The sequence below is a fragment of the Mustela putorius genome, unplaced genomic scaffold (genome assembly GCF_011764305.1).
Source record: "Mustela putorius furo isolate JIRA1106 unplaced genomic scaffold, ASM1176430v1.1 tig00003962_pilon_pilon_pilon, whole genome shotgun sequence".
Taxonomy (NCBI): domain Eukaryota; kingdom Metazoa; phylum Chordata; class Mammalia; order Carnivora; family Mustelidae; genus Mustela; species Mustela putorius.
The window spans coordinates 20,725,049-20,750,331 of NW_025422106.1; the positions used below are offsets into that span (position 1 = coordinate 20,725,049).

The 25,283-nt window shown below is 53.9% G+C and overlaps 1 protein-coding gene across 2 annotated transcripts in view; it reads left to right on the forward strand.

Annotated features, from left to right (window-relative positions):
• The first annotated feature begins 2,290 nt into the window (after positions 1–2,290).
• The window catches only part of SLC13A2 (solute carrier family 13 member 2), a 28,746-nt gene continuing 5,753 nt past the window's right edge, over positions 2,291–25,283 (forward strand). The window contains exons 1-11 of one of the 2 annotated variants that reach the window (XM_004747002.3): positions 2,291–2,608; positions 17,751–17,879; positions 18,814–18,950; positions 19,065–19,279; positions 20,045–20,222; positions 20,347–20,469; positions 22,225–22,443; positions 22,665–22,753; positions 23,014–23,135; positions 24,276–24,437; positions 25,056–25,193. In XM_004747002.3, coding sequence (XP_004747059.1) covers positions 2,507–2,608; positions 17,751–17,879; positions 18,814–18,950; positions 19,065–19,279; positions 20,045–20,222; positions 20,347–20,469; positions 22,225–22,443; positions 22,665–22,753; positions 23,014–23,135; positions 24,276–24,437; positions 25,056–25,193 — 1,614 coding nt within the window. In that variant the 5' untranslated portion in view covers positions 2,291–2,506. Of the gene's footprint in view, positions 2,609–15,952; positions 16,114–17,750; positions 17,880–18,813; positions 18,951–19,064; positions 19,280–20,044; positions 20,223–20,346; positions 20,470–22,224; positions 22,444–22,664; positions 22,754–23,013; positions 23,136–24,275; positions 24,438–25,055; positions 25,194–25,283 lie in introns of those variants that run through there. The other variant, XM_004747003.3, reaches the window with a different exon arrangement.

Genomic DNA, 25,283 nt, shown 5'->3' on the forward strand with positions numbered 1-25,283 from the left:
TCCAAGTGCAAGGTCAGGGCTCCTCCCTGACATCATGCAGAGGCCTGTCATGGGAAGAGCCCCACAAAGACTGAAGAAAGACAGTCATGGCATCCTGTCGTGGATTGCTTACATGCACTAGGAGGCATGGAAAAACAACAACGATGACAAAAACAAGAGTTATTTGCTGCAATCATTGAAGGAAATGGAGGGTGGTGCAAAGTGGGCAAAGCCTGGGGGCGGGGGCCGTGGCTGCGACCACCGAGTGGGGGGAAGGTCCTCCTGATGTAGTGTTGAGTGGAGACTCCCCGCTGGTCTTAGCACGTTGCCTTGTAGAGGACCTGATCACTGATGGGCCCTGGTTCCCGGGACCCCCCCCCCCCACATCAAGCTGCTGTGGGTCCTCAAAAGGGCCTGAGGGTCTATGACTTTGAAGGGCGTTGCAAGTGTGAAGTGTGGGTTGGGGGTTGGGTAAACTGGGTTGCAGAGGACACACATACTGGAGGCCCAGCCCCACTCGTGGCTCCTCTAAAGCCCCAGGCTACAGAAGAAGCCATCTCTGCATGGAGACAGAATTCAGGTATTGTCTTGGGTATCTGAAACCCTTTGTCCTACGCCTCCTGACTGCTCCTCGCCTAGCCCTAAGCAGGCGGCAGGTTGGCTGAATGGGAGGGAAGAAGCCATAACCCCAGACAGGGGTGTAGGGTGGCCGGTCTGTCCTGTCTTATGGCAGCTTCCCACCAGGCTGCCCTCAGCAGTCGGATGACTTGATTCCCTCCATAGCTCTCTGCTCTCCTCGCAGAGGGCACCGGGGGTCTCTCCCCCACAGACCTCACTGGCTCCAGGAGGATCTCACTGACAAACCAGCCAAGCCAGGCCATTCACTGAACACCCTGGAAGTGTGGCAATTGGCTCTCAGTCCTGCCCCCCGCAAACCCATACTCCAACCACAGAGAACTTTCTGTTCTCTGAACTCCGCCACGGTTCCGCCTCCTTGCCCAGGCTGTGTTTCCATCCTGAAACATTCTCCTTGACATCCTGCCTTCTCACCCAGGCACACACGGATCTTCAACATAATCGTGGAAATATGGATTGAATTTCTCCTGTGTGCAGTTATGGGCTGGGGGCAGGGTGGCAGCACCAGGAGACAGAGGTTCTGGGTGGACAGACTCCAGCCATTCCTTGCAACCCTCAATCCGCCCCCTCCAACACAAACACCTCTATGCACACTCCACCCTCCCGGCCTTAGCTGGTTGTTTCTTCCCTCTGCCAGCCATCTTCCCTTCGGCACCAGGCAACCCAATGAGATTCAGCTTCAAAGGTTTAGCTCACACGCCCTCTCCCCCCGCCCCCACGCTCCTTCTCTCCTTCCACCTGGTGCCCCCGGTTGGGTTTAGACCTCCCCAGGGCACTCAGGGCACTCAGAAAGCATGTTTAAATTCCGCCTGGCTCTATGTCCCGGGGCCTCAGTTGTCCCACCTGTAAAATTGAATAGTCACACCTAATTCATAGTGTGTTTTGTACAGAGTAAATGAACCAGTGCCCTAACCAGCTCCGTACTAAATGCTAAACAAACATTCACTGTTACCAGCACCATCTTAATTACTACAACCATGGCACTGAACACGGGGCTGAGTCTACAGTTGGTGCCACATACTTGTCTGGTGAATGGGATGGGTGAAGGGATGGATGGATGATGGGTAAATGGAGAGATCAATCTCTCTGGTCTTCTGTGGCAGTTTGGGGTTGGGGGTGGGGGACCAGGAAGAACTTAAAAAAAAAAAAACAACTAACCTTTTCTGATCAACATACCATAGGTTGTCTCACTTATGCCTCATAATAGGAAGTTGTTACAGCAGAACAAGGAAGTGTTTATTCAGAGAGGTTAAGTCAGTGGCTCAAAGTCACACAGCAAATAAGAGACAGTCAGGATGGGTAACTTTGACAGTTTCCTTTGACAGTTTCCTGGATACCCGGAGGGAGGAGGAGGAGGGCTTGCTTCAGATTGGCTGGGCTCGATCTTAGATTGGAAACCCCCTGGAGGGCAGGGCGTCTCCAGACTGCCTCCTGGGGCTCAGTACTTCGGATAACCCAGCTTTGAGGGAATAAAAGGAGAGAGGGGAGATTGAGCTGGGGAGAGGGCCTGGGTCTTGCCCCACAGAAGCTGGCTTTAGGGCTTCCCAGACACCCTTCCTTCTCCGACTCCTCCAGCCCTTAGCAGCCTGCACTCACAGAAGGAGTTAACTTTGGACTTAACTTCTTCAAAGAACCCGAAGCTTTTACTCCTTGATCTTGCCTGCTCCCTTTCTTTGCAAAGTCTTCCTGATCTTTACACCTCCAGCAGGTCCCTCCTCCTTACTCTCACCTCCTGGACTCCAAAACAGTCTGATTGCCAGGGTGGGTCAATGGTTAACACTCAACCAGCTTTATATAAGTTTGCCCTGGCCTGCCGCCTACCTGCCGCATCGCTCCTTTGGCTCCCTGGATCCCGGAGGCAGTGGCTCCAGAAACCCTCACGGGTCACACCATGGCCACCTGCTGGCAGGGCCTGTGGGCCTATCGCTCCTACCTGCTTGTGTTCTTCCTGCCTATTTTACTTCTGCCCCTGCCCATCTTCATCCCCACCAAGGTAAGCACTCGGGGTTTGGCTCCAAAGGGCTGAAGGAAGGACGGGGGAGGGCAGTCTGGATGAGCGCTGGGCGTCCTGAGGACCGGCGTGGTTTACTCATCCCTCCCTGTCCTGGAAGTGAGGCTCTGACCTCGTGGTCTTCCTCAGACTGACGGCTAAGAGGCCAAAGGGATTTTTTTTTTGGTTTGTTTGTTTTTAAGATTTTATTTATTTATTTATTTGACAGAGAGAGAGGTCACAATTAGGCAGAGAGGCAGGCAGAGAGAGAGAAGGGGAAGCAGGCTCCCTGCCAAGCAAAGAGCCCGACGCGGGCCTCGATCCCAGGACTCTGAGATCATGACCTGAGCTGAAAGCAGAGGCTTAACCCACTGAGCCACCCAGGCACCCCAAAGGGGGCTTGGCACCCAGGAGTAGCCGCCCAAGGGGAATGGCTTAGGTGCACTTGAAATCTGCTGCCTGGGGAGACGGGAAGCCAGTTCCGTAAAGGTGGGTACAGGTGGAGGCACCTGGGGTTATCTGGCTACCGTGGGCTACCCCAGCCCTGCCGGGCTCAGTGGGGTGAGAGCGGGGCTGGCTGCTGGAGAAGGGTGGAAAGGGTGTAGGAGGAAGCTGGCTTCAGGCAGTTTGTGCCTTTAAGAGTGTAAACAGGGGCACCTGGGTGGCTCAGCCGGTTAAGTCTCTGCCTTCTGCCTCCGGCTCTGGTCATGATGCCAAGGTGCAGGGATCAAGCCCCATGGGGCTCCCTGCTCAGCAGGGAGCCTGCTTCTCCCTCTCCCTCAGCCATGTGCGTGCACCCACTCTCTCTCTCAAATAAATAAAACCTAAAAAAAGAGAGAGAGAGTATAAACTGAAAGAGAGCGAGCTCACCCTTGATCCCAAAGGCTAAGTCAGCTGAGGGAGAGGGGCAGGAATTGGACAATGGACGGGACCCTGCCAGTGGGCACTATAAACAGCATACCCTGGGTGGAGGGACAGGTGCCACAGCCTCCTGCCTCCCTTGGCCAAGCAGCAGGAACCAAAACTTTGGCTCCCATTTACTGGAGCCCTCACCACCTGCTCTGGACCATGCATCCAGTCTCCCTTCCTCTCCTCTTCCCCCTCCCCTGACAGACCCTTCCTCTCACCTTCAGAGGCAAGCCTGACTGCCCCATTTTACAGATGGGAAAAGTGAAGTTAAGTCACTGAAACCAGGGCAGATCCTGGCTTCACAGAGCTTGGCTATAATACACTTTGGGGGACCCCTTGTAAGTAAAAAAAAAAAAAAGATAAAATGATGAATCTAAAATTATAGGGCTTTAGGGGAGGGTCAGTTCAGGAGGAGGGTCCTGAAACTCAAGTTTCACAAACAGCAGGTGAGGCAAGTCACAGAAAGTGGCAGAGCTGGGGGTGTGGTTGAGCACCAAAGCCTAGGCTGTCTTCTCTCTACCCTGCTGCCTCCTGAAGGCTGACACAGGATCCCCTGGTCCAACCCCCACCCCACAACCCCAGGACTGCCCACTGAGCCATTTTCATCCTTTTGTCCCCAAAAGGGAAATAGGGGCAGGCTTTTTGTTCACGGTATCACAAAGGGGTGAGAGAATAGGGATGCTGTGGCACAGCTCCTGAGCCTCTGACACTTGGTAAGTGACAAAGCCCCGTCTGACCTTCAAGGAGATCCTCATCTCAGGCCAAAGCCAGTGACTTCCCTGTGCTGGGGACCCATCCGATGGGTTTTGAAACAGGTTGGGCTTTATGTGTGAACTGCAGAGAGAAGGATAGTAAAGTCCTTCCCTCCTCAGGAAAGTGCAGCCCAGAAAGATTCAGCAACTTGTCTAAGGTCACACAGGAAAGACCAAGTCAGAAGAGAAGCCAGGCCCCCTGGCAGGAGGGCTAGGGGTTGGGAGCACCCCCCCTCACCCCTGCCCATGTGCCCTGTGCTGCACCCTGCCCTGCTGCCTGCTTTGGCCTCATAGATGGTGCTGACCCGGGCCTGACTCGGAGGAACTGTTCCCAGTCCTACCCGCAGAGTCTAGGCCCTCCACGGAGGCCCTGGAAACCAGCTCCTCTCAAGGACTTTGCTCCCCTCACTGTCCCCTCCCCAGCCTCCTCAATTTTTCCCTCTCGCCTAATCTCTGCCATCAGCATACAAATGTGCTGTAATCTCTCTCACTGTGAAAAAACAAACAGACCCTCCCTGAATCCCACATTCCCTCCACAGAGGTCTGCTTTCTCTGTCTCTCCAGATGGAAGGTCTTGGAATCTGTCTGCACGTGTCTTTCCTTACGACAACTCCCGTCTCCAAAAGGCTACCTTCCAAGCCCCCTCTTATTCCCACTCCCCCGCCCAGGTGACTTTGGCTATCTCCTTGCTGACAACTCCCCAGTCTTAAGCCCAGCCCTAACCTCCATATTACCTAGCCAACACTGGACACTTGCTCCCGAATCTTCTCCAAACGGCTTATGTTTCCACAACGAACAGGTCCTGCCCATCTTTCCCAACTGGTTCTTTCTGCCGTCTTACCAAGATGTGGTTCAACTTTCTACTTCAGAGTGTTTCCCTTTTTTTTTTTTTTAATATTTTATTTTTAAGTAATCTCTATATCCAACGTGGGGCTCGAACTCACAACCCCGACTTGGTCAAGAGACACGAGCTCTCCCCACTGAGCCAGCCAGGTGCCCCTAGAGCCTTTACTGATTCCTCTTTTCCCTTCATTTCCAGTTCTGTCAGTAGGTTCCGATTGACTCGAGACCTACGAAATACTGAGTGGAAGTGCTTGCCACTGCCCCCCCAGTGGGTCCAGGCCGCCATCATTCCTCTCCTCTCCCTCTCCCTCCCCAGACCATTCTTCACTCGACCACTACCTGTGGAAGCCCTTCTACAGGCTTCGAATCAAACTCGAAATAAAACCCAGACCTCTTAGGGCAGCCAGGAGTCCCTAGGGCTGCACCCCTGGAGACCCCTTGGTCCCCAGTGCCCAGTATCTTCCCTTCCCTTTCGTTCACTCTTCTCCAGCCTCACCAGCTTTCTCCGTGCTCCGCACATCACTCGTCTCCCTGCCTGGAATGTTCTTTTCCAGATGATTGCTTCTCACTCGGGTTTCAGCCTCAATCTACCTGCTCAGAAAAAGCCTTCTCTGACCGCTGCCAGTCACACTATTAGGAAGCCCTGTTGTCCTAAGTAAAGGGCTTTCCCTAACTGAAGTGATGCATTTGTTTATTTTCTATTTATTCTCTGACTCCCTATGCTAGAAGGTAGGCTCCATGCATGCAGGCCCTTTGTCTTCTTCCATGCAGAATCTCCAGGACCTGGCACATAGTAGGTGCTCAACAAAACACACGTTGCATGAATGCATGATTGTGGGCAAAGAGGACCCTGTGTTGAACCCCTGCTGTCTGGAGTGAGTTCCCAAGCTTACCTCCATGCCCCCAAGCCCCTGAAGTGGGAAGACTGGGGAGTTGTCAGGATGGAGAGTTTGATGAGTCCCAGACAAGGCTCAGACAGATGTCCATATTGTAACAGTTGACATTTATTGAGTATTATTTCTGTGCTAGTCATGATGCCAAGCACTTCAAAGCACTAACCCATTTACTTCTCACAATAACCTGTGAGTTACTGTGAGAGAACTATTATCCCATTTTACAGACCTATCAACTAAGGCACAGAGTAGTAATTTGTCTGAAATCCCAGCTAGAGAAAGACAAAGTCTAAACTGGAACATGGCTTTGAGGGTCTCTGCTCAAAGCTGTCCAGGGATACAGGCTGGTGGCCCCATTGTGAGTCACCTCTTGAGCCATCTACCCTCCCATCCACCCTGCCATCAGCCAGTGCTCCCACTGGGCTGCAGTTGGGGAAGTCTGTTGAGCTCCAAGGCTCTGTGCTAGAGGTTACTGGAAAGGAGTACGGGATTCTGTCCTCAGGTTGCTGTCAGAGGAACATGTGTTTACACAGAGATATAGCAAAGGAGCTCAGAGAAGGGAGCAAATTCTTCCCACTGACTCAGGGGTGAACCCAAAGCAGGTGTTGTTTGAGTTGGGCCTTGAAGGCTGAGTGAGATGCCAACAGTCAGAGGCACCCATAGATGGCCGGCCGGGTGAAGGCAACCATAGGAGTAAAGGTGTAGGGGCCGGAATCATAATGTGTGTTCCAGATATAGCAACCAATCCTGGAAATGCTCGCCATCCTCTGGTGGTCCCAGGGGAGGAGGGACGGTGGGGCCCGAGGCCTCCTCACTGCTTCCCCCAGCTCAACCACCGGACAGTGAAGGGGCACTATGGGTGTGCCCCAAACCTCATACCCACCCGTTCACTTGCCTGCTCACTTGCCCATCAGGAAGCAAGTAATACGTCCCAAGGACTGTTTAGGTGCAGGGGCTGGAAAGACACACAGAAACATATGCTGTGAGAACCGACTGTGACTATGGCTTAGGGACGGGCTGCTTGGGATGGGGTGTTCAGGAAAGGCCTCCTGGGGCAATGATATTTACCCTCGGACCTGAATGACAAGCGAGGGCCAGTCAAGCACGGCTCTGAGCAAAGAGCTGTCCAGGCAGAACACGCAGTGCAAAGGCCTAAGGCCAAGAGCAAGCTTGGCAAAGCTGGAGGGATGATCAAGGCCACCGTGGCACAGGGAGTAGAGCAAGGGGAAGACCGTGTACGTTCAGTTAGAGAGTCAGGGGGAGGTCAGCCCATGTGGTCAGCCCTGCAAGGCCCCGGGGAAGGAGGGTTTTTAGGTCAAAACTGCAGGTGCCCCACTCCCCAACCCCGCCCCCCACATGGGACCATCTGGAAAAACAGTCTCCTAGGGGCACAGTGTTTGCCAGGACCGAGCTTAGCTAAAATCCAGATCGTAGTTACAGGAGGAACAGAAGGCAGAAATTCTTAATCTGAATCAGCTGCTCTCCTAGACTAGACGAATGGTATGTCGTGTTGCCCCATGTGAGCTTTAAGACCCGTGTAACTAAAATACCCTAACTGCAAGCTATTCCTGAACCCCAGGGACAGAGCAGGACTCAGATGATTCCCCGTGGGCATGAAGACTGCACGTGGAATCTGGACCTCGTTGCTGGGGTTCCCCTCTATCTTTTGAAACTTCCTGGCTCTTGATCAAGAAGGCAGAGCCCAGGGAACAAAATGGGATTTCGGAGCCAGACAGATGTGGGTTCAAATCCACACTGTATGTGACCTCACCAGCCCTCTCCTCTCTAAGGGGCTGTGTGAAGATTAAAAATAAGAACCAGGATCCCTGGTACCTGGGGCCCCGTAGGCGGTGGTTCCCTGTGCCTTCTGCCTCTCATCTGAATTTTTAACCTCTGAAAAGCACAACCAGCCCCAGGCACCTGACTTCTTTTCCAGAGATGACTTCTGTTCACAGGGGCTGTTGTCCCGACAAGGGGGCCTTGATGTTCCCACCTGTGAATCAGGAAGGTGAGGTGCAGCTGGTCACGGACATGAGAACAGTGAGGTAGAGTCCCTAAGTGTAACCACCACCTGGAGACAGACTTTCTGGTCTCTTGGGGTGCCTGGGAGTAGGATTAGAAGAACCCAGGGCGCCTGGGTGGCTCAGTGGGTTAAAGCCTCTGCCTTCCGCTCAGGTCATGATCCCAGATTCCTGGGATTGAGCCCCACATAGGGCTTTCTGCTCAGCCTGGAGCCTGCTTCCCCCTCTCTCTGTCTCTGCCTGCCTCTCTGCCTACTTGTGATCTCTGTCAAATTAATAAATAAAATCTTTAATAAAAAAGAGGAAGAAGAACCCAGCCTCCAAATCAGCGGGGTTCCTGGAGGAGAGAGAGAGAGAGAGTTTTCCCCAGTCTGGACTTTGTTCCCAAATTATTAGATTATGTCGAAGCCCGTCAGCACCTGCTAGGTGAGGGTCAGGAATGGGCAAACCAGGTAGAATCTTCCACAGTAGTTTCCTGCATAGAATCCAGCGGCGAGGTCCATCGAACGCATGGAGTGTGGAAATGCTTTGCTCACAGTCAGTCTTGCCTGCCGTTTTGCTCTTCTGTGGACCCATGCTGACCTGGCCCCCAGCCCAAGAGGTCAGGACTCTCCCCCACCACTCCCGGCGTTGGTCTTCTCTGACACTCAGAAACCCATTGTTTCCCTTTGGCCTCTTAGAGCGGATGACGCAACCAACTCATTCAGACTGGAGTGCAGAAATAAACAAAGATCTCAGGAGTGAGAGCGGGCAGAGGAAAGGCAGGCAGCCAGCCACCACCGCTCACTGTTAGCAGACCCTCAAAGGTGGGGCGGGGACGGAAATGCTTTACTGGAGGAAAGGGGAGGCTTCAGGGGTGCCCCGACCAGAGGCTGTTGGCAGAGGAGGCCATGTGATTGGTTAGGGATGCAGATTTGGCTCTCACCAGTTGGTCTGGCACTGGAAGTGAGGGTAGAGAGTAGGGGCAACATGGAGGAAAGCCCGCCGTCATTGAGCAAATCCGGAGCGCTCAGGCCACCGGCTCTAGAGGCTGTAATTTGGCTTCCCCGGGCTGGTCGCTGCAGACCACGGGACATATTTTCGTATATGAACTGGTTGTCTTCCCCTTTGCATATTCAGTCTCTTGAAAAGGTTAGGTATTTAGCCTGGACCTACTATTACCTGGAAAGACTATCCGGCAGTCCGGCCTGCTCTGCATCTCCTGCCCCAGGTCCCTCCAGCCCTTGGGCTCACTGCAGTGTGTCTAGACACCCAGAGCAGGCACGTGGGAGTGTTTGCTTCCCTTTCCTCCTACCCAAGATTTTGTTTACTTATTTGAGTGAGAGACAGAGACAGAGATAGCAAGAGAAAACGCAAGCAGGGAAGAAAGAGAGGGAGAAGAAGGTTTCCCACTGAGCAGGGATCCCAGTGCAGGCGGGACTCGATCCCAGCCCCCCGGGGATCATGACCTGAGCTGAAGGCAGACGCTTGACCAGCGGAGCCACCGAGGAGCCCCCCTATTTTCCTCTTTAGATGATGTATTTATTTAATTAGATGACACACTGACATCGTTTGACATTGGACAGTACCAAAGAATGAAATGGAGACGTCCTGCTCCCATCCTCGTCCCTGGCGCCTATCCAGATGACAGCCTCAGTGGCCAGGGCAGGGACTCCTCATCCCTGGGAATCTAGGGGGAGAATTCAGGAAGTCTGTGAACTTGGATGGAAAGAAACCCTATATTTTGTGGTCTATAACATCTAAGGAAAATTTAGTACTTCCTTCTGTTATGAATGTAGATAGCAAATCACAATAGTATTAACCATATGTTTGATTTGGCCACCAGGAAAAAAAAATCACAGATATTGTTACATTTCATTAGATTCATTCTATCTTTCTAATTCTGATTCATATATGTATATATATTTACAGACAGACACTGTGCACATATTTTTAAAAATCACATAGGGGATGGGGTGCCTGGGTGGCTCAGTTGGTTAAGCATTTAACTCTTGGTTTTGGCTCAGGTCATGATCTCAGGGTTGTGAGATGGAGCCCCTCGTCAGGCTCCGTGCTGAGTGTGAAGCCTACTTAGGGTTCTCTCTCTCCCTCTGTCCCTGCTCATATATGTTTTCTCTCTCTCTCCCTCTCTCTCTCTAAAATAAAATCTTTAAAAAAAAAAAAAAATCACATAGAGTAGCATTCGTGTAACCTGACAGTGTAACTCTCTCCTCTTAAAACCCTTTAAGGGCCTCACTTTTCACCACTGTCTTCCCGATAAAGCCCTGGATCTCCCCTAAGGCAGACAAGGCCTGTTCCAAGCATGACACCCCTCCAAGAATGCATCAAAATCACTCATGCCTCATTCTGTTCTCTCTCTGCTCCCTCCCTCACCTCAATACCTTTTGCCCACCCGCCCGCCGAACTCCTCTTCATCCCTCAGCACCCGTTCAGCATCCCCTCTGGAACCCCTCAGGCCCCTTCTCCTCTGGGATCCCACTCTGGTCTCGCCTTTGCCATGGTTCTTGGCCGGCTGCCGCCTAGTACGTCACCTCACTCCCAGACCTGGGAGTGCTCACTGCATCACTCCTCACTAGGGGCAGGGCGTAGTGGGAGTGGCCCCCTGTGTGCCAGCCCATCCCCCCTCCCTGGGTTAACCTTCAGTCTCCAGGAGGAATAAGTCATGGTGCTCTGAGACTAAAGGCATGTTTGCAGCTGTGCAATAGCCACGGGCTGCTCTGTGCCCATCATGGGTAAAGGCCATGATGCCCACAGGTCCCACACCTTGCCCGCACCCTGGGTCCAGAGTCTGCCCTGGACTCTGGCACTGTCATCTCCATGTGTGCCTCATGAATCCACACTGGTTTTCCGGGAACCGGGAGTACATTCATCTCTCAACGCCAATCCCACCAATTGCTCACTGCTGTCAACCGTACTTTATGACATACTCACATCCTTTATCCTTATAATAGCCCAGAGGGGCAGGTGTTTCTTTTATTCCCACTTGCAGATAAGGAAACCATATAAAAGAGATAAATGTGTGTATAGCTGGAAATGATCAGTGTTGCTTACAAAAAAAGAAAGAAAAAGCTGAGAGAGGTGATGTAACTTGCCCAAGGACACAGCCATTAAGCTGGGCCTGGGCACGTGAGTTTTCTGACCTCTCACCTGTGTTTCCCATTAGCTGCCAACCTGGGGGGTTGGAAGTCCTCTGAGTATTGATCTCTCCTGTCCTCTGTTGACTTTGCAGGGCAGCCTGCCCACAGTGGGCCGAAGGGCCAGCCCACATGGGGGCACCCAGAGCCCCAGAGGGCCAGGGCTGGGCCTCATTCATGCCTGCTGCTCTCATTTATGCATTCCTGCCCATTCCATGTAGGTGTCTGATGGGGTAGGCTGAAACGGACTCGGCCCTAGCTCCCTAGAGACTATGGTCTAATGAAAAAGGTTGATGTTCATAAAAAAATTCATGAGGGGCGCCTGGGTGGCTCAGTGGGTTGGGCCGCTGCCTTCGGCTCAGGTCATGATCTCAGAGTGCTGAGATCGAGTCCCGCATCGGGCTCTCTGCTCAGCAGGGAGCCTGCTTCCCTCTCTCTCTCTCCGCCTGCCTCTCTGTCTACTTGTGATTTCTCTCTGTCAAATAAATAAATAAAATCTTTAAAAAAAAAATTCATGAAACAAAACATTTAATTATAGCCTGTGATGAGTGCTAGGCAGAAGAGATACAGGGGCTTCATGTGTGAAAACAGGGAACCCATGGAGGATTCCCTGAAAAAGGAATACTTGAGATCTTGAGAATGAGTAGACATCAACTGAGCAAAGTGCATAAGAGAGGAAATCGTGTGTGCAAAGGCCCTGTGGCTGGGAGAAGGATGGAGCATTTGAGGAACTGGAAGAGGGCTGGTGTGGCTGGAGCAGAGAGCAAGGAAGAGAGGCTCAAATAAGCCCCAAACTTCTCCTGAGAGCAGTGGGGTACTCTGAAGGGATTTGAGTTGTTTTGAGGTGAGTGTATCCATGTTGGAGAATTGGAGTGGATCAAACAGACTTGTGACTTGAGATTGCTCTGCCTGCAGCAAGGAGAAGGGATTTCGGCACAAGAGAAGAAGAGAGGTGAACCAGGAGACCTTATAGGATTCTTGGTGACAGATGCTGGGGCTCAGACGAAGCCGGTGGCCAAGAGCTGGAGAGAAGTCAGTGAGGGCATTTGAGGTATAGATGACCAGCAGGACTGCAGACTTGGAGGGGAGAGGGTATTTGTCTAATGAGTGCCTGATGAACAGTTGAGGGGCCTAGGGCTTGCCCCCCAGAGGCTCCCAATAGCAGGGACTTCCTGATGTAGGGGTGGTGTGGCACAAGTGGGAAAGGAGGATTTTGCATCCAGGCCAGCACCCACCAAAGAGCCAGGGGTAAACCACCCAGAGGTGAAAAGACTCACTCCCTGTCCTCAGCAGCCCATAAACAGATACTGAAAGAGGAGCAAATCCTCAGCCAAGGCACAGAGCTGGGGAGCACCTCCCCTGCCCGCCTGGGCAAGGGAAAGGTAGTGACAGAGGAAGGGAGCAAGAAGCATTAGCTGCCGGGGGGCGGGGGGAAACTCTGCCCCACTGCTAGCTGAGCCACCATAGACTGCAGTGCAGGCTATGCGTATGGGATTGGTGTGTGGGCTTGTACGGTGCCAGCAACCTTGGGGAACTGCCAGTGGCCAGAGCATAAACTGACTGGGTCCCACGCCATAGGCTGCCAGCTGGGCTTGGCCAGCCCAGGTTCCTCCCTCACTGCGGAAGGAGCAACAACCACTGCCCCATGGAGATGTGAGGAGGAAATGAGAGGGAAGGGACACGGAGTGCCCACCCAGCTCCACAAGCTTGACCTCTGTTGATTCCTCGCTCTGGCTCACACTGCATCGCTGGGGCTCCTAGAGACCCCTTCTCCCACCGAGAGACGGATTCCACTTGGAGATGGACCTACAGGTTTAGAAAGTTCCCAAGGTTAATTCAGGGAAGCTACCATAGTTAGTGCTAGGTCATTGTTCTCTTTCCCTTCACCTTAAGGCAGGGATAAAACTGGGGCTCAAGAGAGCAAGAGCACCTGGCTGTGAGGGACCCAAACAGAGGGGGTTGGGCCACTTGCTGCTCATAAAACTCAAAGGCAGAGAGATGAGCCGTGGTGGAAGAGGAAGGGATTTCTCTCAGCACGTCCATCACAGGTAAGAGAGCGGACTAGTGTCTCCAGGAAGGTCTCCAAAGTGCTGAAAATACATGCTGGTTTATATAAGGAAAATGTGGGACAAAGAAAAGGTCCCACAGGTGGGCAAGAAAGGTCAAGTTGACCACCGTCTCGGGGTCAATCATGCAGTTTCCTGTGGCTGTCAGGGCAGTCCCTGCTGTTGCTTGGGGGGTCATTTTGGTTTCCATCAGGGTTTCTTTGCCTGCATCTTTTTGGCTTGAGATAAGAGAAAAGCGGAAGGAAGAACTTAGGGGCGTCTGGGTGGTGCAGCCGGTGGGTCATCTGGCTCTTGGTTGCAGCTTAGGTTATGGGTTCAAGCCCCATGTCAGGCTCCATGCCCAGCGCAGAGTCTGCTTGGGATTCTTGCTCCCTGTGCCTCTGTCCCTCCCTGCAGTACTCTTTCTCTCTCTCTCTCTCTCTCTCTCTCTATCAAATAATTTTTTTTTTAAAAGATTTATTTAAAATCTGAGCAGAGAGCCCGATGTGGGACTGGATCCCAGGACTCTGAGATCATGACCTGAGCCGAAGGCAGCGGCTTAACCCACTGAGCCACCCAGGTCCCCCAATTTTTTTTTTTTAAAGAAGAACTTAATTAGAAAGTATGGACTGAGGTCAAAATGGAGGTAGCTGAAAACCTCGTTCAGGGATTTTTTTTTTTTTAAGATTTATTTATTTATTTATTTGACAGAGAGAGAGAGATCACAAGTAGGCAGAGAGGCAGGCAGAGAGAGAGAGGAAGGGAAGCAGGCTCCCTGCTGAGCAGAGAGCCCGATGCGGGACTTGATCCCAGCACCCTGAAATCATGACCTGAGCCAAAGGCAGCAGCTTAACCCACTGAGCCACCCAGGCGCCCCGGATTTTTTTTTCTTAAAGATTAATTAATTTGGGGTGCCTAGATGGCTCAGTTGGTTAAGTATTTGCCTTTGGCTCAGGTCATGATCTCAGGTTCCTGGGATCGAGCCCCACATCAGGTTCCTTGCTCAGGAGAGAGCCTGCTTCTGCGTCTCCCTCTGCCTGCTACTCTGCCTACTTGTGCTCTCTCTCTCTATCTCTCTGTCGAATAAATAAATAGAATCTTTTTTTTTTTTAAAGATTTTATTTATTTATTTGTCAGAGATAGAGCACGAGCGAAAGCGAGCACAGGCAGACAGAGTGGAAGGCAGAGTCAGAGGGAGAAGCAGGCTCCCCATGGAGCAAGGAGCCCGATGTGGGACTCGATCCCAGGACGCTGGGATCATGACCTGAGCCGAAGGCAGCTGCTTAACCAACTGAGCCACCCAGGCGTCCCAATAGAATCTTTTTTTAAAAAAAGATTAATTAATTTATTCACGAGAGAGAAAGTGCACAAGAGGGAAGGGCAGAGGGAGAGGGGCACTGCTTGGAGCCCGACCTGGAGCTCCATCTCGTGACTGTAAGATCCCGACCTGAGCCAAAACCAAGAGTCGGTCCTCTCACCGACCGTGCTACCCAGGCGCCCCTCGTTCACAGACACGAACCCATTTCTGAGCTATGAACACCTTTGGCTGTCTGGGGAAGACTTCGGACCCTTCTGGAATAGAGCTTTAAAATACCCAAAAGAAAACATATGGGATTGCCAAGGAAACCAGTTACTTTGAAAGAAAGTACTAAAAATATGAAAAAGCCAAGTGCAATTCAGGAATACAGGTGATCATTCATGCATTAAATAAAGATCTGGCATTGATACAACTACCATGTCAGAATGAGTGATGGATAGAAACAGTATTTCGAGATACATTTGGAGATAACGGCATCAACTGATCTATGCAGCACATAGCTGATGGCTGATGGCCATGATCAAGGGCCTTGGAGACAAAAATCAGCCGCGGTATCCCTAACTGCAACATGGCTTCAATGCCTATGTTTGGAGCCTTAGTTAGATGTTAGCGCAAAGATGGAATAGTTTTCCCGCAGATTCCTTGGAATTCCACGCCTCAGTTAAGCACCCTATGACCCAGGAAGAACAGGTCAGCAAGTTATGTTACAGCTGGACAAGACTGCCCAGGTGGATAGGATGTAGACTCGGGGCTAGGGCCACCTGGGCCAGAGAAGGCTTCTGGATGGGACTTTGAAACCGGTTTTGGGCTTGATCCAGAGACAGACTGACGGACGAGAAGAGGACTCCGGGAAGTTGTAAAGGGGTAAGGGAGCCATAGACGGAACACACTGGAGTTGGGGGGGGGTGCTGGGTTAACGATTAACAGTTCTCTCTGCAGCCTGGGAATGGGGTCTCAGATGGGGAAGGTTTGGGCTTTACTTGCCTGGAGCCTGATGGCGGGAAGTGGCAGGCCCCAGGGAAGACAGTTCTGTTGGAATTGAGAGCCCCAGCCCATCCCTATCCACCCACCTAGTCTCAGCGAACCTGAGGCTGGAGGGCAGCCCACAACTAAGGGATTCAACTCAGGACAGAAAGGGAAAGATCAAGAGCCAAGTAGTCGGGCTGCTTCACTTGCGGACGTGTGACATGGAGACACTGGCTTCATTTATTTATGCCTCCGTTTCTTCATCGGTGGGATGGGAACAATAGTCAGTCATGACCTCACCGAGCCATGAAATGTGACAGTCACCCAAAGCACGGGGCACCCAAGGCCTGGCACGGAGGAGTCCGGGGGATACATGTGCTGTTGTCAGCTCACTCCTCTCGAATCAGCACTGACCGCACACCCCAGCCCCCTCCTTGTCTCTGGCCAGAGAATTCCGAGTCAGTTGGGGGTGGGGGCCGCCAGGGTCCAGAAGGGACCGGCCTGCCCTTAGCCCGGGGTGGGCGGGGGTGTGCAGAGATGAGTAACTGGCCACACCATCCATGCAAGTGAGAAGGAAGCCGCTGAGAACAGCAAAGTCAGCAGAACTGGCCTCCTGCTGGGGGAAAGGTAGGGTGGGTCTCTGGACGAAGGTCAAGGTGGCCCCACCCCTGGGGCCGAAGAGTCCATGTCCAGGGTGAGGAGAGCTCATGGAAGTTTCGTGAGGACGGTGGGGAATGGGCAGGCTGCATGCTATTCCATTCCAGGCATTCCTAGAGCACTGGGGAGACGCCCTTGGAGTTCTTCAGTCTGGATGCCTGGCCTGGGTTCCAGACTGGCTCTCCCACTCCCCAGTTCTCTGTGACCTTGAGCAAGCCACTCACCCCCTCCAGCTTCTCTAGATCCTGGGCCCACCACACCCACCTTCAGGGCTGCTTGAGTTACCCAGAAAAACACCCAGCCCCTAAAAGTTGCTCCATCAGCAGCAGCTTCGTCTTCCCCCAGGGATGCTCCCCAAGCTTCAGGGCACTAAGGGGAAGAGGTACTCCGGGGTGAGCACCAGGTGAAAAAAACAAGAGGTCAGGACAAGCCTCCCAGCCCATTGTCCTGGCACAGCCTGCAGCCCCACAACCCCTTTGGCAAAGAGTGGGCAGGTGCCCCAGAGGCCTCCTTCTAGCTAATGATTCTCGGGCCCTCCCTGCAGGGACCCCAGGACCCTGGAGGCTCTCTGACTTCCATGTCCACCCCAGGTCCCCTCCCAGTTCTGATGTCTGGCCTCTCCAGAAAGAAAGGAGCACTTCTGGTACCCAAAGACTTGCAAGACTATGATTCAAGTTCCCCCCACCACAATCTCCTGCACAGCTCAGGGCTGTGGGAACCTTTACATACTCTATAAATGTGTATGACAGCTCCCGGCATTGTGTGATGCTGGGGTCATTCCAGGCTTGCTGGGAAGGAGAACTCCCACTATTACAAAACTTCCTAGTGGTTCATTCATTCAGAAAAGTTTTTTTTTTTTTTTAAGATTTTGTTTATTTATTTGACAGACAGATTACATGTAGGCAGAGAGGCAGGCAGAGAGAGAGGAGGAAGCAGGCTCCCTGCTGAGCAGAGAGCCTGATGTGGGGCTCGATCCCAGGACCCTGAGATCATGACCTGAGCTGAAGGCAGAGGCTTAACCCACTGGGCCACCCAGGCGCCCCATTCAGAAAAGTTTTGCACTGAAGCCTGCTGGGTCCTGAACTCCAAGCACCCAGATGCCACAAAACCGACTCAGTCCTCATGAAGCTCCCCTTCCGGGAGAGGAAACGAACATTTCATTGCATCGTCATACAAATAATTCTCACAGGCTCTGACAAAGTCGGGGAAGGCCAGGGAGCCAGGTAGAGGTCTGCAGAATCCAGGCCTAAGTCCCATCTAGATGAGCCCCCCATCTCATCTAGGGGATCCTCACTTTGGCCCCCTGCAGTCCCCTCGGGCTGGGTGGGGCCTGATGACCAACTCTAAGCTCTCCAGTCCCTCCTGTGTGGCTGGATTACAGCGTGTAGCCTCCTCAAGGTCAAAGACGAGGTGGTGAGTGCCTTCCTTTGTTCTTTATTTCCATTTTGAAATGAGACCTTGGACTCAGGAATCAATGACTGGGGCTTCTGCAGACTCTTTCTACACTGTTGCCAATGGCCTGTTTTCTCTCGGGGCCAAGAGGTGACATGACTTTGGGACACAGGCCTGACCTTCCAACAGCTCTTCTGCTCCTCTCCTGCCCCCAGGAAGCCTCCTGTGCCTATTCCATCATCATCATGGCGCTCTTCTGGTGCACTGAGGCTCTGCCCCTGGCTGTCACCGCCCTCTTCCCCATCTTCCTGTACCCCTTGATGGGCATAATGGATGCCTCTGAGGTAAGGTTCCTGGGATGGAGGGGGTCTGGTATGGAGGAAAGCCTCATCACAGGCAGGGCACACAGAAGAGGAGTCCTTGCCTCCGTTTGGCAGGTCAGGGAGCACTAAGGGAGGAGTCAGAAGATGACAGTGTTGTGGGGGGGCGCATTCTAGAAATGCCGAGGGCATGGTCGGTGTTGAGGGTTAATTCAAAGTGGATCAGGTATAGGCCAGGGAGGTGGACAGGCCAGGTGACCCAGGAAAAGGGTCCTTGAAAGTCAGCTAAAGAATGTGTATTCTCCTGGGTCAACAGCTCTGAATCATGAGTGTGTGTGTCTTGGGACCACGTGCAAGGCTGGTGAAAACACAGACTGCTGGGCCCCAACTCCAGAGCTTCCGAGTCAGGAAATCAGGGACAAAATGCCTGAGCATTTTGTTCCCAGCAAGCTCCAGATGGGGGATAAGCCGGCTTGTGGACCACACTTGGAGAGTCACTGCTGTACTTTCTAGTGTCAGTGCTAAATTCTCTATCTCCCAGTCAATGGCTTGAAACATGACTGGAATCAGGCTAGATTATCTCCCACTCATTTCTGAGGGGAGAAAGAAGGGGAGGAACCTGGTTAAATTCTTTTTTAAAGATTTTATTTATTTATGTGACAGAGAGAGAGCACAAGCAAGGGGAGTAGCAAAGGCAGAGAAGCAGGCTCTCCACCAAACAGGGAGCCTGATGCAGGGCTCAATCCCAGGACCCTGGTATTACAGCCTGAGCCGAAGGCAGATGGTTAACCACGGAGCCACCCAGGTGCCCTGGAACCTGGTTTGTTTTCAATGGAAGATAATCCAAAGACCATTCCCACTTGGTTCCTAGAGCCCAGGAGACCAGTCTGTGTTTGTGGGAATATCAGGGGTCATGGGAGAGACCCCTTCCTGCCTCTCAGCTGTCCCTGCCTGCTAGGTCTGCCTCGAGTATTTTAAGGACAGCAACATCCTGTTCGTCGGGGGGCTGCTGGTGGCCATTGCCGTGGAGCACTGGAACCTGCACAAACGCATTGCTCTCCGGGTGCTCCTCATCATTGGGGTGCGGCCAGCCCTGTGAGTTCCCACCAACCAGGACTGGAGAACCTGGAACGGGTGGGGTGCTGGGGATCCAGTCCCCGAAGGGATGGCGGGACGCCAGCCAGCGGTTCCATCTTTGTCTGTCCCTAGGCTGCTCCTGGGCTTCATGTTGGTGACAGCCTTCCTATCCATGTGGATCAGCAACACAGCCACCACCGCCATGATGGTGCCCATCGCACATGCTGTCCTGGACCAGCTGCACCAGTCACCCACAGGCAAGGACGCAGAGAAAGGCAGCAACAACCCCGCCTTTGAACTCCAGGAGCCAGGACCCCAGAAAAAAGTGACCAAGTTTGATGAGAAAGGTGAAGGTCAACCCTGCTCTGCCCCCACCCCTGCCCCCTCCATCTCAGCTCTTGGTGGTGGTGGCGGGGGGGTGGTCTGGGGTGACGTTCTTGACAGAGCGGTCATCTCAGAGCTTTCAGGGAGAGAAAAGGGAGACGTGCAACGACCAACTTGTCCTGGTTTGCCCAAGACGGACCCTAGTTTTATTTTTTTAACTTTTTAAAAGATTTTATTTATTTGAGAGAGAGAGAGAGAGCACAAGCAGGCAGAAGCGCAGAGGGTGAGGGAGAAGCAGACTCCCCGCGGAGTGGGGAGCCAAATGCGGCACTCATCCCTGGACCCCCGGGGATCATGACCTGAGCCAAAGGCAGACACTTAACCAACTGAGCCACCCAGGTGCCCCTATCCCTAGTTTTAAAATGAAAAATCCCACATTCTGAAGATCCCTTCCATGCAGGACCAGATGAGATGCTAGACCACTCAGGAAGACAGAGAGCTGGACTCTGGGTGGGCTGTCAGGGATCCCGGCTCCCTTCGTCCTGTGTGCTTCGGGTAATCCTCTTTCGGGCTCTGTGCCTCAGTTTCCCCCTCTCAAGAGAGAGGTTGGGCCAGATGGTGTCTGAGGGTTGACCTAGCCTGAGAGCCCAGGGAGTGCAAGCCCTCGCAGACCTGGACTGCAGCCTCGCTCCCCTCACTCCCCTACCTCCCAGCTGGTCCAGGGTGCTCACGGACAGCCCCCCCACCCCCCCCACCCTCCCCCGCGCTGAGATCTCCTTTGTTCCCAGATAACGGGCAGGTCCACCCCATCCCCGCCGCGTCCTTAGAGCCAACCACACAGCCACAGGAGCAGGTCCGCTTCAGCCAGGGCATGAGCCTGTGCGTGTGCTACGCGGCCAGCATTGGGGGCATCGCCACACTGACGGGCACCACGCCCAACCTGGTGCTGCAAGGCCAAGTCAACTCGTGAGTAACTGGGGGCGGCGCCAGGGCGGGGCTGAGGGTGGGGTGAAGGGGTCTGCACTTGCCCTGGGAGGCCCCTGGGGCAAGGTCATGCGACCGGCTGTGTCCCTCCCACCCCCACCCCCAGGCTCTTCCCCAAAAACGGCAACGTGGTGAACTTTGCCTCCTGGTTCGGCTTTGCCTTCCCCACCATGGTCATCTTGCTGGTGCTTTCCTGGCTGTGGCTGCAGATCCTCTTTCTGGGGTTCAAGTAAGTGGTGGCAGAAGTGGAAGCAGCCCAGGGTCCTGCCCTTACCCTCTGGTAATCTGGTAGCCGTTTCCACCAAGGGTATAATTACCTTCCCATTGAGAAGGCCTCTCCCTGCCAAGGCCTCTGTATGCCCTTGCCACCACCATTGAGGGATTTACTGCACGGAGATTATTACTCCTTTTAGCAGATGAGCAAACTGAGGCTCCAAGAGTGGTGTACAGCTAGATTTGCCAATGCAGAAGCTGAAAACTAGGTCTCTTGATGCCCAGGCCAGATCCATTCCATAATGTTCCACAGTCCTTTGGTTAATGCTTAAGGAGCACACAGTGAGCAGGGTCAGTTCCAAAGGGTTTTTTTGCGTTCTTACTGGACATCTGGCCCTGTGTGAGACACTGAGAATACTAGGGGATGTTAGGTGCAGCCCCTGTCCTTGGAGCTTGTCTAACTCAACAGCAAGAAGCCTGGGGCTGAGGATAGTAGAGATCCCAGAAGGCTGAGGATAGTGGAGATCCCAGAATGCCCCTGTGGGACATGATGTCAAAGCCAAATCTTGTAGAACGAGAAGCCAGCCAGATACCGAATGGGGTAACAGCACTCCAGGTGGTAGCAACAGCCTACACAAAGGTGCAGACGCAAGAAAGAATGTGAGAAAACTCGAGTTCTGTTGGTTGAAACATCAAGATCAAAAAGCAGTATCAGGAACTGAAGCTGGAGAAGGAGGCAGGGGAAGATGACGGAGGTCCTGTGTGCCACATCAAGCGCTGGGACCTTGTCCTTGAGGCCAGGAGTAGCAAATAGGTTTTATTCTTAACTTCCAGCCCTGGGTTATGGGTAGTGACCAGAGAAGTCTGAGTTGACCATCCAGTCAGACCTTGCTGGAGCTCAGCTGGAATTGGGTCTGAGATCAACTGGTGATGTCTGCTGTCAGTGAGGGAGGAGAATAGTGATAAGGGTGGTATTGTGGTATTGTGGTATTGTGGTAGGAGTTATAGGCCTTCCCTGCCCAGGGTGTGGTGTGTGGGGGCGGTGAGGATGGAAGAGGGGACGTGGAAAGTTTTTAAGTATTGTTGCTGTGCTTTGGAACAGTCACTTGGGCCAGTGCAAGGCAGCCGGATGGAGGCTGGGGGCTGGTATGAGGCTGGGTGGTGGTCAAAGACGCCCGCATATGCAAGGCATCATGGGACATTCAAAGCTGTGCTAGGTAGATGGTCTTTGCCGCTGAGGAATTCACGGTCCATCAGGGGAGTTGAGACTTACCCAAGTGAAAAATTAAAAGTCAACCCAAATTACGCAAGGGGCACACAGAAGTGGGTGGCAGTCTCCTCGGCCTCCAAGAGTGGTGTGGGTGGGGCTCAGGCTCCCAGGGGATGCCGAGAAGCAGGTAGGAGAGGGAGGGAAAGATTTCCCGAAAGGCTGCTGGAAGGGGGGAATGGGGAGTCCTGGACAGAAGTCCTTAGCGCAAGACAATCCCGGGAGGGAAAGGGGTCAGTGGGGCAGATGGAGCAGGGCTAAGCATGGGGAAACCTGCCTCTGGAGTCGAAGCCTTGCTTCTGCTAAAGAAGAACCATGACCCCACCCCAGCCCTCCCCCTGAGTCTTCTGCTCTTCTTCCAGAACCTTGGGTAGGGTCAGGGCCAGGTTGGTGGGGTAGCAGTCCTGCCAGCATCAGCGTATCACAGGTGCTCAAGAGTCCCTTGCTTCCCTGCCTGGCACGGGATCCTCAGGAGCTACCCCAACTCCCCGCCCCCACCCACAGCTTCCGGAAGAACTTCGGTTTTGGGGAGCAGGCGCAGGAGAGAGCGCAGGCAGCCTTCCGTGTCATCCAAACAGAACACAAGCTACTGGGCCCCATGAGCTTTGCAGAAAAGGCTGTCTCTGTCCTCTTTGTCACCTTGGTGGTGCTGTGGTTCACCCGGGAGCCGGGCTTTTTCCTTGGCTGGGGCAACCTGGCTTTTTCTGACAAGGATGGAAACAGGTGAGCATTCTTGGGGAGAGTGAGATACTTCTGGGGCTCACCTGGCTAAGGGAGGAGGGAAGGGAGCAGGGCCCCTGGTGCAGACCCAGAGGGGACATGGTGGGGAGGACTTGCAGGGAGGGCTTTGCACTTCTATGGGAGGGGCTCCTCTCCACCCCTGTTCTACCCTATGACCCTGAGCAGCCCTGAGTCTAAGCCTAGCCTCCTTGCCCTACCCACAGCATGGCATCTGATGGAACAGTGGCCATCTTCATTGGCGTAATTCTGTTCTTGGTGCCCTCCAAGATCCCAGGGCTGACTCAGGATCCAGGTAAGAACCTGGAGTGGGGCAGGGAGGGGCCTCTGGGCAGCCCCTGCCTTCCAGCATGGAATGCGCCTTCAACTACACTTGATAGCAACAGTCAAAGCCCAGAGAGGCTGGGATGACTTGCCAAGGGTGCCGGGACTCAGGGACAAAGTGAGGATGCTGCGTGCCTTGAGCTCTGATAGGGACCCACAGAGTGACCCAGGGGGAGGGGAGGAAAAACCTGTCAGCTCTCGGTGACCCGTCCTCCTCTGCTTGGGAAATAGAAAACCCTGGAAGGCTGAAGGCCCCTCCGGCCCTCCTCAACTGGAAGACTGTAAATGAGAAGATGCCCTGGAATATCGTGCTCCTGCTGGGGGGAGGCTTTGCTCTGGCCAAGGGCAGCGAGGTGAGAAAGCCCCGCCCCCTCGCCGGCCCGTTGGACGCGGACCCTGTGGCAGGGAAAGAGGCACCCTGCCTCCATCCCACACAGGATCCTCCTGGTGGGTGGAGCCTTGGCAGCGGCAGGAGAGACAGGTTAGAAATCCGTCTAAGGGAGGAGGAGGAAACACAAGCCTTAAGGACCTCCGCTTGTTACGGTTCCCAAAGCCAAAGGAAAGGCGGGCTCCCCTGGTGGGCAGGAACTATTTGTTCTCAGTTCCAACCCTGTCTCACCTCACTCCAGCAGCCTCACCCTCTGCCAGGCGGAGAATGCAACAGCTTTAGGGAGTAGTGAGCGTCAAGGGGACGCAGTTGGCCCGCTGAGGCCACCAGGGGGCGCCATGATCACACCCGGCCGGGCTCTAGGGACCGGAGAGCGCAACATTCCCCAGAGCCTCCCAGCAGGAGGGAAGTCCCTGAAACTGCCTGCGCCCCTCTGCGCCTCCGTGTTCTGGCTAAGCTCATTCATTGTGCAGGCAGGAGGCAGCTTCCCTGGGTCAGAGAATCCTGGATCTGGGGTTAGTTCTCACGGACTGTGCCAGGCACTGTGCTGCCTGCTGGGTGGGCAGTATCATGCGAGATAAAATCCCAGCGCCCTGGGACTCACAGTCTGGCAGTACACTCGTGGACAGGTAATGAATGACCTTGGAGGCCTCATGACCCTGTGAATTGCCCCCCATTCTCCTGCCAGCCTTGTCCCAGCATCTTCCCAGGGCCCTCCACCCTTCTCTCTCCTTGCCAGTCTGCTGGGCTGGCGGAGTCCGGGAGAGGGCTAAGGATGGCCAGGGAGCTCCCAAGAGCCTTTGGGAGAACAGGAGGAAAAGGAATTAAAGCCTTTACTCCCACTAAGCCCCAGGCTTCCCAAGAAGGCACTTTGGCGCCATCTCCTAGCTTCTCATCTGACCCTTCTCCCCACACCCAAGTGTTCTTCAAAATGCTAGAGGGGCCTTTTGGTGCTGGCTGGGTCTTACCTTCTTTCCCAAGCAGATGGGAGTTTGAAGACTCTAGAGAGATAGAGGCAGGAGCAGGACCCTCCCGGACCCCCAGCAGGGGACTCTGGAGCCCCAGGGACCCCAAATTCTCACACACTATCTTCCTCTGCCCACAGCAATCAGGACTATCTGAGTGGCTGGGGAAAAAGCTGACCCCCCTAGAGAATGTGCCACCTCCTGCCATTGCCCTCATCATCAGCCTCCTGGTTGCCACGTTCACCGAGTGCACCAGCAACGTGGCCACCACCACACTTTTCCTGCCCATTCTGGCCTCCATGGTGAGCTGGTCCTTCAGACATGCTTCTTTCCGGCAGCCCTCCCGCCCACCTCATCCAGGGGCCCTGCCTGCAGGTCGGAGTGACCTGTCTGCACCTCCTCTTGCTTCTGGGAGAAGACCCCTGAACTTCCCACCCTTCCTCAGACTCTTTGGCTACCTTGAGCCCTGAGGCCCTCTGGCCCCTGACTCACTCCGTCCCTGGTGATGTCACCCCTTGAGTATCCTGATGGGCCTCATTGGTGGCCTCGCCCACCTCCCCGGCCCAGCCCCTGTTCTGGTCAGTCCTGAGGTGACAGGTTGAAATGACTCCCTGGAGCGTCCCCAGCCCCTTCCTCCCCTGGCGCGTTCCCACAGCCTTTGATGACACCCTGGAGCCCCTTTGAGATCCGTTTTATGGGCCCCTCCCCTCACCACGCCCCACTGGGCAGGGCCGCACACTCATCCCCTCCAGAGAGGTCAAAGGGCCCTTCCCAGGTCACCCTAGTGCCTCCTGGCAGAAGTGGTGGGTTTGTGGCCAGAGGGTATGTCGTTGGTGGGGGATACTGTCCTCCAGAGAGGGGAAGCTGGAGAATTGGGAATGGGGACTGGGATCAGTTCTGCCCACTGTCTCCCCATCCAGGCTCAGGCCATCTGCCTCCACCCTCTCTACGTCATGCTTCCCTGCACGCTGGCTGCCTCCCTGGCCTTCATGCTGCCCGTGGCCACCCCACCCAATGCCATCGTCTTCTCTTTTGGGGGCCTCAAAGTGTCGGACATGGTGAGTGGCAGTGGGGCCTGAATGCCTGTGTGCTCCTTCCTGCAAGGCACCTGCCCCTGGGGAGGTGGACTCAGGAAGAACAGAGCCCAA